Source organism: Brienomyrus brachyistius, chromosome 12 (assembly GCF_023856365.1).
Source record: "Brienomyrus brachyistius isolate T26 chromosome 12, BBRACH_0.4, whole genome shotgun sequence".
In the NCBI taxonomy this organism is placed as follows: domain Eukaryota; kingdom Metazoa; phylum Chordata; class Actinopteri; order Osteoglossiformes; family Mormyridae; genus Brienomyrus; species Brienomyrus brachyistius.
This window is the reverse complement of record NC_064544.1, coordinates 12,815,823-12,835,590: the sequence shown is the minus strand read 5'-3', so window position 1 is coordinate 12,835,590 and position 19,768 is coordinate 12,815,823. Positions and strand designations below refer to the sequence as shown.

The 19,768-nt window shown below is 42.9% G+C and overlaps 1 protein-coding gene across 3 annotated transcripts; it reads right to left on the bottom strand.

Moving 5' to 3' along the window:
• Window positions 1-6,619: 6,619 nt before the first annotated feature.
• Window positions 6,620-19,388, bottom strand: LOC125704795 (carboxypeptidase Z-like). Of its 3 annotated transcripts, none has more exons than XM_048970821.1 (11): window positions 19,284-19,388; window positions 17,935-17,964; window positions 15,600-15,974; window positions 14,100-14,315; window positions 13,650-13,879; window positions 11,884-12,045; window positions 11,526-11,684; window positions 11,263-11,398; window positions 11,028-11,167; window positions 10,659-10,758; window positions 6,620-9,266 (listed from the first exon to the last, which is right to left on the bottom strand). In XM_048970821.1, the coding sequence occupies exons 1-11, from the start codon at window positions 19,288-19,290 to the stop codon at window positions 8,917-8,919; spliced, it is 1,905 nt and encodes a 634-aa protein (XP_048826778.1). In that variant the 5' UTR covers window positions 19,291-19,388; the 3' UTR covers window positions 6,620-8,916. The 3 variants fall into 3 exon arrangements, with proteins under 3 accessions (XP_048826778.1, XP_048826779.1, XP_048826777.1); XM_048970822.1 differs by lacking the exon at window positions 19,284-19,388 and adding an exon at window positions 18,761-19,080; XM_048970820.1 differs by lacking the exon at window positions 19,284-19,388 and adding an exon at window positions 18,867-19,080.
• Between the last annotated feature and the right edge of the window lie 380 nt (window positions 19,389-19,768).

Genomic DNA, 19,768 nt, shown 5'->3' with positions numbered 1-19,768 from the left:
TTGCTGTGCAGTGTCCTTTGAAATTGGAGGAAGTTCATACCAAACTTTATTCCCTGTGCTCAGTAGTGTTGTTTTGCGCTGAAGCAGTCTGTGTGACAGTGCCAGTGAGGTGAAGAAATTGTCCGTTGTGACATTTCTCCCGTCATCCAGAAATGGCTCCATCAGACTCATGACCATGTTCTCTGCCAGCCTCTCCCTTTTCTGGTGACTGGGGTCCTTTCCCAAGTTAGGGGACACGTTGCAGACGTATTTGGTCTCCAAATCCGTGGCCATCCAGAACTTGATCCCAAATTTGTCCGGCTTGGATGCGATATACCAAGTGACATGGAATGGATCCACATCTACTCCACGTTGTCTTTCCACCGGTGTCCCTCAGGGCTCGGTTCTTGGCCCTCTCCTATTCTCCCTCTACACTAAATCTCTTGGCGAAGTTATATCCTCACATGGCTTCTCCTACCACTGCTATGCCGATGACACTCAACTCATCCTCTCCTTCCCTCCCTCAGACACTCATGTCTCCACTAAGATCTCTACATGCTTGGCAGACATCTCATCTTGGATGACCACTCACCAGCTAAAACTCAAAACTAGTAAAACTGAGTTGCTTTACATCCCAGCTGACTCATCCCCCCTCCAGGACCTTGCGATCTCCTTTGACAACTCCCTGATCCGTCCTTCGGTTTCTGCTAGAAACCTTGGAGTTACCATAGATGATCGGTTGTCATTTTCCTCACATATCACCAGTCTTTCTCGCTCTTGTCGGTTTCTCCTCTTTAACATCAGGAGGATACGTCCATTTCTTTCCACCCAGGCTACCCAGATACTCGTCCAGTCCCTCGTCATCTCACGCCTTGACTACTGCAACTCGCTTCTAGCGGGTTTACCACTGAGCGCCATCCGTCCCCTCCAACTGATTCAGAATGCAGCTGCTCGTCTTGTTTTCATCCTTCCCAAGTTCTCCCACACCACTCCTTTGCTGCTCTCCCTCCACTGGCTTCCTGTAGCTGCACGCATCAGATTCAAAACACTGATGCTCGCATACAAAGCCAAAAATTCTCTGGCACCATCCTACCTAAAGGACCTCATCACACCCCGCTCTGCACCACGATCTCTCCGATCCTCCAGCACTGCTCGACTGGTCCCACCTCCCCTCAAGGCACAAGGAAGACACGCATCTCGGCTCTTCTCTGTCCTGGCACCTAATTGATGGAATGAACTCCCCCTAGATGTCCGAACAGCTGAATCCTTGAATGTCTTCAAGCGACGACTCAAAACTTTTCTTTTTCAGAAATACCTGACGTAGAACTTCTATATTCTTACTCGACTCTTTTTCTGGTGTGTGTTTTAAAAAAATAAAATAAAATAAAAATTCTGCACTACTCAATGGCGTTCTCAGAGATAGTATTCGTAGCTGGGGTCCTTATTGAGCTAGCATCGGAAATTCATTGCAGAGTCTCAAAGCACTTATGTAAGTCGCTCTGGCTAAGGGCGTCTGCCAAATCCTGTAAATGTAAATGTAAATATACTGCATGGACAATGAACCTTGGTCGAGAACAGCTGTACATCTATGTTCATGTGTTCTCCTGGAGTGAAACTTTCAGCACAGTTCTTGGTGAAGGCTGGCAGAGAACGTGGTCATGAGTCTGATGGAGTCATTTCTGGATGACGGGAGAAATGTCACAATGGACAATTTCTTCACCTCACTGTCACTGTCACACAGACTGCTTCACTTTACTGGGCATGGTGAATAACGTTTGCCGTGAACTTCCTCCATTGGCAAAGGACACTGCACAGGGAGAGGAATTCTCCACGTCAGTGTTTAGAATGGCGCGCATGTATTCAGTACGAGCAGCAACAAGCAAGTGGCCAGTAGCTGTGTTTTACAACATGCTGGACTTGGTGGCGGTGAATGCCTACGTTCTGCACAAAGCATCTACAGGGTGGAAAGGAAAAAGAAGATTGTTTCCGATTCTTCTAGCCAAGGAACTCCATTGCCAAATACAGGGATGATGGTCACTGGGTTTTCAAACGCTGCAAACACAGACTTTGAAAGATAGACAGACTGTGTGGGACAGTAACCACTGAGACAAAAGGCAGAAAGATGACGAAGAGATGAACCTGGAACTGAGGCACGGATACATCAATTTTTACATGAACAGCCAAACATGCAAAGCTGGAGAGATCACACAAAAACAAAATTCACTTTTGGTGTTATAATTCAGTGATGGCCAATGAAAATGAAATGACATTTTATTCTGTATGTGTATGAGCATGTCAAAAACCATGGACCATGACTTCACTCAGCTTATGACATTTATATACAAACATGCATTGGAGACTGAAGTGTTAGCATGTTTTCATTTTATTCATTTCATTCTATTAGCAACTTTTCATTCTATTTTCACTCAATTTGTTTTATAAATAACACAGACTTGTGTTTCCATATATTTTGTGAATGTGCGTCTTTCATATTTGCAGGTCAGTCAGCGTGTGGGATATTTGGTATAGATATGGCAGACTTTTGTGAAGGTTTCCATGTCACACACAGAGGTTTAGCCTGCCTTGGATTTGAGCTACTCTGAGTAAAAAATGCAAATGCGCCAGGCCTCACAGGTAATGGGTGTGTTTGCACAACAAAAGCAGGAGGAGGATGGGGCTGAAGACCTGCGAAAATCACAGCAGGGGTGACAAACACCTTGGGACTCTCAGCAGAGAATAAAAACTCGGTAAATCTAGTGTTAACTGGTAAAATGATGGGTTTCAATACCATCTGCACAGTTTTAACAACATTATATAAAGGACCGATACATAATTTGTTGTAATGTTATACAGTAATTAAAATTACATGTATTTTACATTAATTTCCCTTCTTATCCGGCAGTGTTTTACGCCAAGGGTAACAGTTTCACGGCTGGACCGTGTGCGTATAAAGTGTGCAGTCACCCTGCACAGTTTGTTCAGCCTGTTTGGGACTTGTCTTTGCGTTCTTTTGCATTTTTTCCCCTCTGTCTTGGGCCTCCCAGTCCAAACGTTTGCAGTTACACATGTGTACACAAGAAAAGTCTGGCACACAGCAGCTTAACGTTCATTCTTATCTGAGTGATTTTAAATGAATCTACTTTTCACATTTTCGGTGCTAAGTGCTGAGCGCTACAACATAGGACTCTCGTTGAGTTTCCTGGTGAAAAGCCAGACCTGACTGTGATTGTGATTGATAACTTTTCAGCCCCGCTGTCCGTCATTAGTTTCCCAGCAACCCAAGAGAATTGTAGCAAGACTGAACCAAGTTAGTGTGCAAGGATTTATTACAAAAAGAATCTAATTTCAGCCATATGTGCTTCCTACATTTAGTGCAGTAGTGCAGTATTTTGTTCTATGTTGTATTTTAGAAAAAGTTAAAATTTTGTCGAAAAAAATAATAATAACAAAGGGGGCGGGGATGAATTATTTCCTGTTATCTTTAATATTTTGTGATGCCTTGTAAAATTAGCAAGAGTTTTGTTGCTGATTGTATACATTCTGCGAACCCAACCATACCCAATTCTACTGAATGTATACTAGCCCCCCAATTGAGCCTTTATTCGAGCAAGCCCCCCTGTACTCTGACTTGTGCCTAATAAGCTTCAGGCTCCCTTGTGACTTTACTGGAGGAGCATTTGCAAGAAGAATGGATTCATTTTGAATATATTTATTAAATCTTGTAAAAAGAGAAAATATTAAACTACTTGACAGCTTTTTGTTTCTTTGGTTATAAATTTCAGGAACACATTTTATAGTGCGGCCAGGGAAGACCTTGATCCTAATGCGGAGGCCGTTCTTTGTTGGTGCTGTTGACAGGGAAATGGCCATGGAGGGATTTAAGCAATGGAGAGAAAAGCAGCGCACCACAATCCATCCAGAGAGTACGTCAGGATTTCATGAGCGTGCGGAAAGCTTTAAGCCAAGTGACCAATCAGAGCTCATGCTTTCAGGGCTTAGCCAATCACCCCCCTCCTCTGCTGGACTGTTTCTATAAAGCCAGCCGGCCGCCCCCCGCGCAGCATGAAGCTCTGCACAGTCTGTAGGTCGGAAATGCTGTTCCGTCACTATGTTTCAATATGTCGAAGCACACAAGTAAATCGTTGGTGAGCATATTTCTGCGAGGTGGGAGACGAAAAGATGGCCACAATCGTAGCCCTGCCTTGCTTGTCTTTGCCGATTATAGGGCTGCCGACGCGAAGTCAGTCTAACAAGCTGTCACACGCTCCTGCACGCAGCAGAGGTCGGGAAGGCAGGGAAACTGTGTCGTTCAATGGCACACTTACGGTTCATAAAGCACAGCGAATGGATCCAGAGGAACGCGACATCAGACCCTCCAGGTATGCATTAGCAGATGCTGGGCAGGCAAAATAAATAAAACAAACGGGATTTTTTCGGCTAAAAGGTTTTTTTCTTTCTCTCTTTCTTTTTTTAATTCAAGCGGTAGCACCCTTTAGAGTGGAATAATATCTGTTTTTTATGACTTAATTTTGCTTTTATTCACACTTTATATAACATGCAGTGTATTTAAATAAGTTAAATTTAAAATATAACATTAATAAAATTGACTCGAACCGAGTAAATCAAATGAAGAAAGAGGTTAATTATTATAACTGGTAACAGTGGAACCTTCTTTAAAAGTTGTAATATGGCTATAACAGGGGAGTTTGTTGCCATTTCTTGCTAAGATCTGGGGCTAAGTCTTGTTTACCTGGGGCTTGGCTTTTTATTGAAGAAAGGAATATTGGCATCAGGGCTAAAATACTCGGGACTTGGCTTAAAATGCCCGGGGCTATAGCTCCGAGTGATCGGACCTAACGACGCCCACGGTCTAGAACACATCTCCAAATGGATCTTTTCTTGTTATAAAAATGCATTAGAAACATTGAATGTCTTGCCCTGGTCAAACAAAGGGTATGGTATTGGCCCTGTCTGACAAACGAACATTTTCATGTTGCTATCCTTTTTTTTATACTAATCTTTATTACCTAGTAGGCAAGTTTGGCACAGTCGCCCCTTTGCAAATGCTGAAGACTTTAGACTCTGAGACTCAAAATAAGACGATCTCACACCACTAATAAGGAAAGGCTGTCAACATTGCTTTTGTTGGATTAATCCATCACTGCCTCCTCTCCACGTGGCTCTCTGGAGACCCCTATGCCCCATACATCTCCTCCTCTTCTCCCTCTTGCTATCACACACAAAAAAACGTTACATCACCCCACGATCCGTCAACAAGGGCTTCTCAGCGATTCCACCCAGATTACAAGCACATGTAGGCCAATTTGAATAGAGATCTGCCTACGGATAAATGTTTGTTCCTTTATGGTTGACATTTTACTGACAGTGTAGCCATGATCGCGCAAACCTTCCTACCCAGACAAAGGAGAGAAAAAAAAGCCTGCGTTTTGTTTCTGAAAGCGTTTCATGAAATTTCTGACTAATAAACATTGACTGGGGGGACAATTAAAATCATAATTACTTTAAGGAATAATAATTTTCTACATAGTTGGGAATTGATGATTATTAAACGGTACCGGGCAATTAAGTTAGTTTAAGAAAATGTCCGAATATGCACCTTTTAAACTAAGGTATGACATTTATGTTGCTTTCAGGAAGCGGATAGCAGTTAGGCAGGATTTTTATGTTAATGGGATTATGGCTCCACCTTCTGGTTATTTAGAGTAAGTTCCAGAGCATAATTTTTAATGATTCATGGAGCCTATAGTGTTTGAAAGAGGTGAAGCTCAAACACATTATACTAATGTCATTCAGATACTTATTAATTTTCTTAGCAAATTTGCAAGAAGTTTCTTGATGCAGACTATAGCTGTACAGCGCAGTCCAAACGTTTCTTGAGAGTCCAGTAGATTATTTTTCAATGAAAATTGAAATCTGTGTGACAAAAAGATGTTAACTTTCAGTTTTCATTTTAAGGTGTTTATGTTTGTATTAGGTAAATACTAAATAGTGTAGGAATTCTGGTCCTTTTAATGCCTGAACCCCCCAATTCCAGAGCAGCGTTTCCCTGTCCTTGGGATCACTGGGAAACCTGTCCTTGGGAACCGCAAGACAGTCCACATTTTTGCTCCATACCGGGACCTGGGAGGGAGCAGAAATGTGGATTGTCTGGGAGTCCCCAAGGGGAACCAGAAGTAATTGAACAATTAGTTAGTTTTATTACACAGGTATGTTGTGTAATAAATGTCATTACTTCTAGAATAAAGAACTAGCCAAGATCTGAAGATTCTAGGTCCAATATTTGCAGTTGGAGTTTTTGTGTCTCGTCACGAGGAGCAAAGAAGTGACAGTACAAATGGAGTAGGCCCCCATGCGACTGAAGGATCAGAACAAAATGGTCAGAGACTAATCAAAATATTATAGTATGTTGAAATCAACTGTTATTCGGTACATTGTTAAGTGCTGTGATGACATGGGAACTCTCAAATAATCTGTGCTTTATCAAGTATAGCGAATGAAAGAATAAATGTGTGTAATTCTACTATCAAGAAAAGATTATACCATGAACTGATAGAGTAAACCACAACATGCAAAACCCTCGTTAGCCTTGAGAATTGAAAAGAAAGAGATTTGCAAAAAGTATTGAATGAAAAAGTATTGAAGGATGAAGCACAGAAACATCTCATCAAAGCACATCAAAGAGATTGCAAACAAAACTCATTGGACAAAACTTCTCTCAGCAGGACAATGACCCTAAGTATACAACCAAAAAGTGAAATGTTCTGACTGGCAATCAGCTGACCTCGGTCCAATTGAGAATGAATTTAATATTGCAAATCCGGACTGAGAAAAAACAACCATTAAAGTGGTGGCAGTTCAGGGATGGCAAAGCATCGTCATGGAAATGACCAAACGTCTGGTGACCTCTACAGGTCATGAACTCCTGGACGTCATTGGCTGCTAAGGATTTGCAACCAATTAAAAATAACAACTTAATTTCAGCTCATGTTAATTTATCCAAATATAACACCTTAAATTTTATAGTCATACTGTATAATCAACGCTACAGATGTCAACTGCTGATAATGCTTAAAATGGTAAACTGAAATTGAAACAAATTTTGTCATAATGCAACCGAGGCCTCTATTTAAAATCTCCCTTTATACAGGAAGCATATAAATTATACATTAACTTTAAAAAAATTAATCTCAGATTTGTTTAATGATTAACGAATATTTATTATCGAAAAGCATATTTCTATACACTCTAAAGTTTTAATATTGCTGGGGAACAGTGACCTCTTGTGTTCATTTTAGGACTTTCACTAGTGTGCAGCAATTAAGTCGAATTGATGGTAGGTATTTGTGTGGGTCGTTAAACAAAAGGCTTCTCCGATGTTTGGTAGTTACTCTGTTTATTGATTGGATGGAGAGATGTTATGTCATCAATATATTGCATCTTTTTTCACCTTGAATATTAATCAGGAGCAATGTGGCTTAAAGGCCGTATTGGTTCAGGAAGATAAAAAACGATGCATTTACAAAAATCCATGTTGCTCAGCTGTGGTTGGTTTTACTAACCCAGCCCTGAGTCACACTTCACATGCACTTCGACCAAATGATGCACTAATTGTGGCATCGCTGACGATGCTGACTCCCATGATTTCAGCACACTAGAGTAACACTTAATATGCTTCTTGACAGTTTGTCTCCATTAAAATCCGAAAGGCCAGGTAAAAGCTTTTCTCCTCTGAGTATTTCCCTGGGGGAAGCAGAGGATTACAGTGGCAGGACCCGAGGACAAGCTAGTGCAACGTAGCTGCTCACCAGGCTAATTCCATTATGGCAGAAATCAGATATTGGTGTGACAGGCAGAAAAACCCTTGTTAGCTGAAAACGGAAGTGTGTCATTTTGTGTTAATCGCGTACACTAACTGTTATTAATGCAGTATAGTTATTAGTAAGATTAATTGTAATGTAATAGAAACTTAAACGTTGTTAAAACAACTTTTATGGAATGCCGAGTGGTATCATTTCCTGCATCTTCAGCAAAAGAGAAACATCAGTTTCGTTCTTCAGATCCACACCTTCGTCAGCGTGTTTTAATTACACCATAGTTACTGTGTTCTGAGGCATTTTGGGTAAAAGGTGCAAAAGGCTCAGATTGCTATGGTTTGCTTTGAAACATAAGGGCAGTCAGCAGTACTTACTCAGCGTGAATCTCTCTCATCAATGACACCTGTTTGCCAGACGATGACAGCACAGTAACTTTGGTTAACCACAGAATAAAAACACACTGACACGGACTGGCCAGTCCAATGGGGGAAGACAAAAGATGTTTTCTGGGCTGCATGTGATACACTGGGAATGCAAGGGAACATGTGATTGGTACATGGGTCAGCAATGCAATGGCATCAGTTTTACTTCGTATACATTCTAAGCTTGTGATTGGTGGAGCTTGTTGGTTCTGGCTTGAGGCAGTATGACTCAATCCATTTAACAGGAGGGTGGGAGCGCTTCTGGGGGATGGGGGGGGGGGGGGTCACGTCCTTCGGAGTCACGGTGACTGTAGATAGCGGCTGTTTCTAAATACCAAGAAGAATGCTAAGATCATACTTGGGCTCTCGGCAAGAAAGGTCTTGCTAACTTGCCTTTCAAGAATGAACTTGAGGCGCAGTGAATCATGGGATTGGTCTCGTTCGGCGAGGATGCAACCGATGTGTCCTCGATATATGGGGCGTGGCAGGAATGACATCAGGGGATTCATACCATCCTCTCCACTTCCGATCTTAGTATTGGAACTGGTCTACGGCAATGGAAGATGATGCAAAATGGGTACAAGAGAACACAAGTACGGTCAAGTACGCATATTGAGAAACACTTAGTGACACCAGGTATGGTGGATGCAAAGCTTATGTTATACGGTCCCTCGGGAGGCTTAGTTGTTCCTCAGCAGCCAGTTTGGGGTAGCGCCACCAGTCTGGCTAAAGTAAGACCACCACCACGGCTTCTCGGACCCTCCCTCTCCGCTCTGGTGCGTCTCCGACAGGGTGTAGCGCTCGAACTGGTTGTATGGGTCGAAGCGGTCGTAGGTGTCCGTTAGGGGGATGTCGAGGTCCTCCATGCCCGGCTCCAGGACCACGGGCTTCAGCTGGAAGTCGACGCGGCCAGCCTGCTGCATGCGTGAGGGCAGGAAAACCTTCTTGGTGACCCTGGTGTACCCGGGGGCGTGGGCCGACACAATGTGCACGCCGGGGGCCAGCAGACGCCAGTAGTCACCTTCCTCAGCTGGGTGCAAGCAAAACAACAGGAAGTCCGGCTCACTTCAGGAGGAAGCAGAAGGAAGCCCCAACCTGATATTCAGAAGTGATTCTGCATGAGTTTGAAGTTTATTGACTCAGTTTAACTTATTATAAGTATTTCGTTCTCTCTGGCTGTACACACACTATTCACATTATCCATGCACACACACACACACACACACATTCACACACATAAACACACACATACACACACGCACACACACACAGTCGCGTAATCAAATCTTTTTGGGGACCGCTCATTCATTTCTATGGGAAAAATGCTAACGCTAACTATGACAACCTTAACCCCTACCTTGCCCTAACCATAACCATAAGTATCCAACCAAAAAAAACGAGCTTTTGCATTTTAGTTTTTTCATTGCAGTCACGTATTTTTATAAAATAGAGTTTTCCCAAGGTAAAAAAACAAAAACAAAAAAAAACTGGTATTCATCACATTGTGGGGACATTTGGTCCTCACAAGGTAAGGCATACCTGAACCACACACACACTGCACACACAAACACACACACACACACACATACCGTACTATGCAAAAGTCTTAAGCAGTCGAAGAAAATAATGTTTAAATGATCGTTACATTGGTGTTAATCTATTATAATATGCCTGTCAAAAATGTGTCAGCTCAGCCATTTCAAAACCTCAGCTAAAATCACCCCGGGATTTACAGCAACCACACAAAACACCCAGGAAACTTTGACTCAACCACTAAAACACGTCCTACAGCCATTCAGTCGCTCATTGACTTTTTAAACTACTTCAGTTAAGCAGTTTTCTTTGAGCCATCCAGCAAGGTATCAGTCACTTTTTGGAAACAAGAATAAATTCTTGTTAGTTTTCATTGTGTTATTCTTAATTTGCATCTATTCTAATGTTGAATTGTGTTTTTTCTTTTTTTCGTTCTGAGCAAACAGTTACTACCCAGATAAATAACTTTAAAGATTTCCTGTGAATATCTTAGACTTTTGCAAAGCGCTGTATATTTCATATGTATATTTGACGTAATGTATTATTTGTTATGTATTTTAGCGTGCATTGTGTTTTATGTGAATCTGTAAATTCATTTTCTATGTCCATGAATAAGTGTGAGAGCACTGATAAAGTAAATTCTGCCGGCGATCATTATCTATCATAGACTGAATTAAATCTGGGGGTGACTTTCCGCTGTGTCTGGGAAAGAGCCTGTTGGCCACAAACAGCCCTCAAAGAGAATCGGTTTGTTTTCAGAAACCAAAGCATCTTGGCACAGGTAGAGTCTGAGGCAACACAGAGCTTGGCGTGTCTGGTGGAGAGCACAGCATTCTGTTCCAAACACCCAGGAAATTGTGGACTCGGCTCAGTCACAGTTGGCTCCTACCTGTCGTGATGTCGCGTCTGATTCCTCTCACTGACACTCTGGCTCCTTTGATCCCCTTACCCTTTTGGTCTTTAACTATCCCTTTTATCCCGCGGTGCACCTATGAAATGCAGACAGTTACACGCAGTAGAATCCCTTAGTTGCCTTCAGATCCAAATGCAGTAACAAAAAAAGTAATATATAATTCTTAAAAGATGACTCAAGTTCACTAGAAGCAGTAAGCTTCAGATGGATCACGCCTACCTCATCTATGAAGCAGAACTGGACTCCATATTCACTGAGATGTGACTGAAGTAATGGACCATTCTACTCCATGGAGCTCTGGACAGTTTGCTTTTTCTGGGAAATCAGTGAAAAAAGTAAGCTCACCGACTCCATGAAGCTCAGAAGAGCTTCCTTATTCCGCTTCCACTCATTGTAGAGCTCTTCCTCAGCTGGGAATTTATCGCAGCCCAGCTCCACAGTGATCTCCAAGCAGTTTGTGTGAAGGTAGTTAAAGTCAGACATTCCTGAGGAACAATAACATTTAACAGTTAAAGAAAACACAGAGATGACAAGTTCGAAGGTCTTTGTCGCCCCACAGTCATGGACTAAATCTGCTCACCTCCTGGAAAGCTGTACCACTGGGCACCATTAATGATGCCCCCATTGCTGGCAAAGGTACCCCCACACCTGTCAGTGTTTTTATCGGCCATGTCAGCATGGGCATCAGCGTAAGTTCTGGCCAACTGCTTGAAAACCTGCTCGGAAACAACCGTGCAAACCAATAAATTAAGTTCCAGAACCTTCCACAAACAGCCGAAGTTCTTTAAGACAGTGTTCATTTGTGATTGTCCCATTTTATGACACATCTCTCTCTTAGGTCACCTGCTCATCTGGGGTTGGTGAAAACATCTTTCCCTCCGAAGGGTGTCTAGATAAGTCGAATGGATAGGTGACGACCAGGTCCCCACTGTGGAAACTGGCTGAGATCACAAAGGGGACAGTCCTGATCCATTTCATCACTGCATATGTCTCGGGAGCCACCTGGGATGCACAGCATAAACACAGAAGGTAATTTAGGTCAACCACTGGAACACCGACCACTGGGGTATTAACATGCTTGGAACACTGTACAGTCAGTGAATGTCAACTACTGACGTTCATAACCGGCTACTGGGAAGTATATCCTGCTTGCTCAAGATGTGAAGGGTCACAACACATAAACAGAGATCCCAGTCCGTACCTTACCAAACCAGTAGGAATCTGGAATGGGAATGTGATTACTGCGATATCGGCGGTTTCTCCGGCGACTATAGGCGATGGATGTCAGGTCAGGGAAGTTCCGGTTTAGGTCGATGTTCTGTGCGTTGGTTCGGCCACTGGTCCATCCATCGTACCTCGGGCCCTTTGGGTCACATGGGGGGAGGTATAAAGGTTCACTGTGGTGTATGGCGGGATGCAGGGAGCGGCTGTGATACAGATGAAGGTACATCGAGCACAGAAGGAGATCCACTGATTCCAATTAAGAGATGCTCAAGAATGATCTCCAACACCAGAAAATGCCCTAGGGGTACCTTCGTTGGTCAAGTAGTTAATGCTGGTCACCTTCTATGTCTAGATCTTCCTTTATTGGGCAAGAGTTCCTTAATTACACATACAGCAGACCTACATGACATCTTGCTCCGACATGCTCACAGAAATGGACTTCGCCTTTTTTCATTCTCCTACACTGCATTCACTCTAGCTGCCAGCATGTGCACTGCATTCACTCTAGCTGCCAGCATGTGCACTGCATTCACTCTAGCTGCCAGCATGTGCACTGCATTCACCCTAGCTGCATCGCAGATTCCTGCAGGATTTATTTTTTTTCCCCCAACTGCCAATTTTGGGTAGTTGGGCATTTTCCAAGCACGTGCAGTGACTTGCTGTTGGTCAGTTCTAGAACACGCAATTTCATGTTCTCAAATGCATTCACATAACATTTTAGAATCCAATCTGATTCGTTTTGTTTTCTTGGCGTTACAAAATCTGAATATATGAGGTAGGATCCATCCCATCCACGCACACCTGCGGTTGTACGATTAAATGCTGTCACACTTTGTGCAAACTTGTGCTTAAAGAGACACAGTTCCTCAGAAATGTGTCCAGCCATGTGCTTTGTACGACTTAAATGGATTCTTCAGCTAACTGGGGGGTTTTGCAAGTCATGCTGTTTGTTTGAGCATTTGAATAAATATGGAATCAATTCAAACTGTGCTTTTCTAATGCCGACATCTGAAATGGATGCTCTGGGTCTGAGGGTTTAATAACAGTGTTTAAATCATTGCTCTCAGGCTACATATAAGCTGTGTTTAGTTTTTGGTTTTATGTTAATTTGCAACCGTCCTTTCACGCACAAGACACCTGTTATCTATTTGCCGTCATTGAGCAACAGCTGCTTCAGTGCTATGAGGAAGCGGAAGATGGTGGTTAGTCATATGACGAGGCCAACAGCTTTCCCACTGCCAAATGTACTAGCGGAACGGCACTCTTCATCTTAAACTCCATGAATGTTTAGTATCAGAGGTGGATAGTTCAGGTACAGAAAGTAAAAATCCAGACCAAGATTTTGTTTCAACCAACCAGTTAAGTACTCTATGACTGTCCTTGTCCAGTCTATACAGACCTTTAATCTATTTTTTTTGATCTACAGGTATATTCTAAGTTAATAATGACATTTGTTGGTTAATCAGTTTCTATTTCAGTTACTTAACCAATACTCGACTCAGGTATTAGATCTGCGAATAGCTTAACTGGTTCTCCACTGGATGGCGCCATACGCTTCAAATAAGCGAGGACACAGTCTGGAAATATTAATAATGATAACTGATACTTTGTTGATCTCCTTGGGGAAATTGTCTTTACGCCTCCCTGTGTTGCTCTTTTTCGTAGAGTAAGTTGTCTGCGAAACGGGTGACCAGGCACTGTTAGGGAGCAACCAGAGCAGATTTATGAAAAACGGATATTTACTTCCTGATTTTCTGGATCATTGCTATCCTCTACTTCTGCGGCAGCCAGCTCATAGCCGTCGGGGTTCATGGAGGGCAGGATGTGGATGCGGGTGGTGTTGATGAGCGTCTGGATACGCTCATTGCCCAGCAGGTACTCAGAACACAGGTACTGAGCAAGGTAGATGAGCAGCTCTCTGCCCAGCACCTCGTTCCCATGCATGTTGCCGATGTACTTCACCTCAGGTTCCACTAGGGGGCAGAAATGATGTGGCTGTCAAGGTGAGCGATCAGAAAGTCAGGGACTACAGTTGCAGATGAGACTGAGACAATGTGTCTTAGAATGACAAGGAGACAACTTGCTTATAAATGAATGGAAAGAAGAATGTGTTCAGAAAGCGTGCATGTAACAGCAGTCGCTTACCATAAAAAGGCTTGTACTACAAAGCTGTGGGAATTAAGGGTTACTCACATAGGTCGTGGCCACCTGGGTTTTCTGAAAATTCGATGACCAGAAGGTCCTTTCCCTCGAGGCTTCTTCCGATGCTGTAGGTCCTGGAGATGTGGGAGCACCGTGAGGCCGTCTTCTTCAGCATGTTCACCATCTGGGTGTTGGAGTGGTAGATGAACTGGATGATTGTCGACGGCTCCTCCGGGGCGATATCGGCCAGAGCTACCTCTTGTGTGGCTGTAGGTGATGCCGCAACACATCAGGAGACAAAAAAACCATCCTTAATTGTCTTGCAGAGCTCTGGTTTGGACTCTTATAGGCGACCCATCGGAATGACCAAGATCGAAACTTTTTTCATTTATCCAGCATTTATCCAAGACTACCAAAACTTGCTCAATGCATTTTTTTTTTGTTTTAAGATGAGAACAGCAGTGACCTAAAGTCAGGCTTCCTCATCATATATCACGATACTGAGAACCAAAACTCACTCATCCTCAGGTGATCCATTCCAAATCGAATTTATAAAAACTCACTAAGTCCACAGAAATGGTGTCTGGTTGCAAAACTGCACTGAGCAAGTTTTGGAAATTCGCTCTTCAGTTCCTCCCCATGTTGTGCCTAGCAACCTTGTCACGGACTGAAGTCTTATTTTGAGATAAATAGCTCAAGTCACGAGGAGAGAGGTACAAGGAATGGGAATCAACATTTAGTGTCTGCACCTCCACATTCCAGGGAGCTGCTCTCTCATTAATGTGACAGAGATATATGAGAGCATATGAGAAGTAAACCAGAAGCAGCTGACAACAGACCTCATTAGACCAAAACGTGAGTCACCATGAAACTACTTCAAAGATGGAAATAATTAAAGAGCTGAGGGGCAGCACCAAACATCTGCTCGCTTTTTTCCGCCGTTGCTTTGGGGCCGACTTTGTAATCCTGTTAAAAGTCATCGAACCTGGGCAACGAGCTTATTGGTCATTAATGAGCACAGTTCCGCAAATGGTGGAAATGACATTACGGCTTAAACAAACTTCTCATTTCTGAGAGCAGCGTTGCAGTCGGCCCATGAGCTGCAGCACAGCTGTGATAATAAATAACAGGGCCCAGGAGAGAATCAGATCCTAGTCCACACAAATAATGCCTCTTTAGAATTAAAATGTCCACGGGTGAGGCCCATCTGTGGCTGCTCGGTCTACTTTAAAAAATCGAGAAATACATTCTCCATATGGACGGCGTATGCAATTCAACTCCTGTTATACTGAACAAGTGCAGAAGTCCAATATAATCAACGTGACGTGCCGATTGTAAGATTTCTACTTTTCACATAATACCCAAGCATATTTACATTTTACAAGCTTTTATATGACCCATGTGGAATGTTCATTGGATCATAGCATATCCAATGGTTTTTGTTCGTTAGAAGTCTATCAATGATACCTTAGTCAGTCAACAGCTCCAGAGAGAGAACCCTCAGGTATCATCTAACCCCTGGATGACTCTTCCACACATCGGGCCCCGTACCTCTCAGACCTTCCAGGGGGTCGTAGCACCCTTCCTCATCACTGACGAAAAAGCGGTCGCAGTCCAGGAAATAGGGCCAGGCCATCTGGATGCCTTCGAAGGCGTGGATGCAAGACTTGCGCACTTGCTCGCAGGTGGAGCGGCAGGGCTTGACAGCTCGGTCGTGGTCACAGCGTGGTACCACCACCGAACACGACAGCAGGCGCAGGTCTGGGTTACACTCCCCGCCCAACAGCGAGTTAAACACACTCAGCAGCAGGTACTCTATGCTCGTCTCCACCTCCTGCCGTGAGCGCTGGTCCAGCAGGTTGGGGAAGATGGACTGGGAGTAGGGCATGTCGTCGCAGTATCCCAGCACCATTTCTGCACACCTGGCTTTTTGGGCAAGTGGGCAAACAGAAAGCCGGTTTCAGGTAGTGGGGAAATGCACCCAGGACCAGCTGCAGATACAACAGTATCCGAGCAAGGCCAGCTTCAGATACAGAGGGCAACCACAGCCAGCTTCAGATAGAGAAGGCAACCACAGACAGCTTCAGATAGAGAGGGCAACTGCAGCCAGCTTCAGATAGAGAGGGCAACTACAACCAGCTTCAGATAGAGAGGGCATGCAACTGCAGTCAGCTTCAGATAGAGAAGGCAACCACAGCTTGCTTCAGATAGAGAGGGCAACCACAACCAGCTTCAGATAGAGAGGGCATGCAACTGCAGTCAGCTTCAGATAGAGAGGGCAACCACAGCTTGCTTCAGATAGAGAAGGCAACCACAGCCAGCTTCAGATAGAGAGGGCAACTGCAGCCAGCTTCAGATAGAGAGGGAAACCACAGTCAGCTTCAGATAGACTGTCAGAAAAAAGTGTACAGCCCTGGTACAGTTTTGTTCCCCAAGGTACATACAATATGCGTGTATCCCCAATGGTACAAAAAATGTTCCTCAGAGTCCATTCTTGTACCTTAAATTAGACTAAAATGAACATTTACCTACAGCTTGGGTACAATTTGCAGACCCTTAAAGGTACAAACCCAATGACAAGAAACTAACTCCTCAAAGGAACAGATGGGTACTTTTTCATGAGAGTTTATAGAGACATGCAACCAGAACCATCTTCAGGCAGAGAGGGCAACCAGAGCCAGATTCATGCCCAGGGGAACACACCCAGAGCCAGCTTCAGAGATAGCAACATCCAACCCGAGCCAGCCGCAGATTTAGCAACATCCAACCAGAGCCAGCTTCAGATATAGCAACGTCTAACCAGAGCCAGCTGCTGATTTAGCAACGTCCAACCAGATCCAGCTGCAGATATAGCAACGTCCAACCGGAGCCAGCTTCAGACTCAGGAACATGCTACCTGACATTTTTACTACGAGCATCAGGCCATTCTGTTATTGTTCTAGTGATAAATTCTACTTAATCTTACATAAATTATAATGTTGCAGGTTTGCACTGCAGCCCCCCGTAAGCAGAACAAAATAATAAATTGTGCTTGGCAAAATGTAACTCATTTAAAATTCATAGAAATACTTTGGAAAATTGATACTTAAGCTAAACCATTGCAATTATCCAAAGCATAACTTAAAGAGAGAAAATATATGCTACAATGGCACGCCCCCCCCCCCCCCCCCCACCCCATCCTGCCAGAATCTAGTGGTTCTAGGCCAGTGCTACATGCCCAAGACATAACTGGGACACTCTCTTGGGCTGGAAAGGAGAGGAAGATATTTACTCAAAGACGCCCTGTACTCTTCAGAATCTCCCCCCTTAACAGCGACATCCGCTGAGACAGATCCGGAGGCCTTTAACACGTAGTCTGGCTCAGCTCAGAGGATGATGCAGCAACCAGAGGATCAGTTAGACTGTTAACCAAAAGGCTTTAGTGGATGATTTTCACCCAACCCACTGTCCAGAGAAGCCTTTCTGGTTGTTAGTGATGAGCTGATGCCTGTCTGGAAATTAGCATTTCATATTCACAGAGGTAAGTTTTTCTCTCAGAAAAAAGGGTATAGACGTGTACCTTTGCTTGTTGAAGTACATTTCTGTATCATTGATGGTACATTAATTCTGTTTGTACCTTTGGGATGTTCCTCAGAGTCCCTTTCTGTACCTTTTTACAAAGGTACAGCCCAGTGGCAAGCAAAGGTACACATATTTACCCTGCAGCGGTAGACACTTGCATGCCTGATGAGTGACAGGTAGAAAGTTAAATTAAGAAGTATGTTTAAACTTATGATTCAGAACCTAATTAGATACAAAGCGTATGGAATGTGACAGTCACAGTTCGAACAACAGAAAAAGTGCTATACGGTTCAGTTCGGGGAAAGACAGCAGAAAGAGCACCTACGTTTCTCTTCGGCTGATTCCCTGCATCTCCCTGCAAGACACATCATACACGTTGTTACATTATTACCGTAACTGAGTAAACGCTACATTCAACACTAGATGGCAGCAGTATGATTGCTGTCCTGCTGCTTCATATACAAACACGTGAGCAGCAAGTCGATTTTCAAATCATCAAAGCAATATACTCTGATACAGGGGAAAGGAAACAAAGTAAAAACATTAGAAACTCTTAAAGATTTCTAACGCTCGTTTAGACCTTATGTTTCTAAAATGTATAAAATTCATTAAACACAATGTTCGTCTTTGGCAGCTCATTTTCCACTGTATAACCACTTTGGTTATACATATCTTCCCCTCATGTTTCTTTAGATTAGTTAATACACTCCCTCCCCATTCCTTTCCCACTCCTCAGTTTAGAATATTCCGGTCTTCTGTGAACGAAAATTGTTTCAATATGCAACTAACCGCGTCCTTTCTTTCACAGGAAACAATCCTTGCCCCCAAAGGCTTAATTATTTTCGTTAATGTTATATTCGTCTCAAACTTTGTTGTTATTACAGAATTCAGCAGAACTGCATTTCCTCCCTGCATGTAAATGTAACGTCAAAGTAATACAGTCTGCAGTTAACTAATCAAAAAGTTGTTCAACTAATAAACGTTTATTTATACTACGATTAAAAGGTTAATACAACTGAATGTAACACTGTAAATGTTCACCATATCATAATAACTGTAACGAAAATAACATGTGAACATGCGTCAGTGCAATTCTGTCGTACGTCATGGAAGATTAAATCACGACAATATGTCCTTTAGCTTTGTCTTACCAAAACACTGTAAACATTTGTTGCAATCAGTTCTGGTATTTCAGTCATGAAGTACAACTGCATCCAGAAGACTGTAGTATCCGGCTTAGAATAAATCATACATTACCTAAAATTTCGTCTCCCGGTTCGCACCGTGGAGGAGCGGACCAGACGGATATAGCGAATATATTAAACATGAAAATAATAGAGTTCATTGTGATCCATTTGTATTCCATTTGGATTGTGATGTGGCACGTCTGCGCTCCCCTCGCTTTAATTACAAAGGGAACGCTCCGCTCGCTCTGTTCCTCCAGAAAAGTTACTTTATTACGCGTATTACGGTCACCGATCAAATTACAAAAGAAATTGCTGTACAGGAGAAAAGCAGAACGACAGCGTATTGGCTTATTGCCTATGTATGTATGCATTTAAAAACGGTATATTAGTTAAGCGTTATTCTAATAGTAGGTTACTTGTAAAGCTGTTGGTAAGAAAATTAGAACATATTCTTTTTATTTGATGTACGTTCGCACATTTTGCTTACCTTCCATATTTTATAGGAAAGCATATTAAACAGTTCGTAAACATTTAAGTTTTGCATTCGCGCAAAATATGTGGTTGCGCAGATTAGATTTAGTCCATTTCAGAGCCCCCCCCCCCCCTTTGTTTCCGTGGGATATAGAAACAGTTAATCCAGGCAAGTTATATTAATACTTGTTTTTCGGCGTTCGTAATATTTCTGGTCATGTTGCACCTCACTTTAGAATAAATGACCTTTGGTTTTCAAACTAGTGGCCTATAATTAGCATTTTCCTTTCCCGTTTATGTAAAATGTTTACTTGACATATGCGGGAAATGAATATGCTAATTACACTAAAACCGTCAATGTTAAACATCTAGGAAATTGCATAGATGTTGAGTGATGCATGTAATGTTTAGCGTTTTCTGAAGTGCAGGGTCTGTTTAAAAGGCGCAGTAAGTTCTCCGTAGTAAACCGTGCTACTCTCTCATAATAACCTTCCCAAGAAT

What these genes read in the sequence shown, in the direction of transcription:
- LOC125704795 (XM_048970820.1), bottom strand. Translation starts at nt 18,975, where the DNA reads ATGGAATACAAATGGATCACAATGAACTCTATTATTTTCATGTTTAAT. An exon ending in CCCAGGTGGCCACGACCTAT is followed by an intron (nt 13,880 to 14,099) that starts GTGAGTAACCCT and finishes TCTGCCCCCTAG; the next exon opens with TGGAACCTGAGGTGAAGTAC. An exon ending in ATTCCTACTGGTTTGGTAAG is followed by an intron (nt 11,685 to 11,883) that starts GTACGGACTGGG and finishes TGTGCATCCCAG; the next exon opens with GTGGCTCCCGAGACATATGC.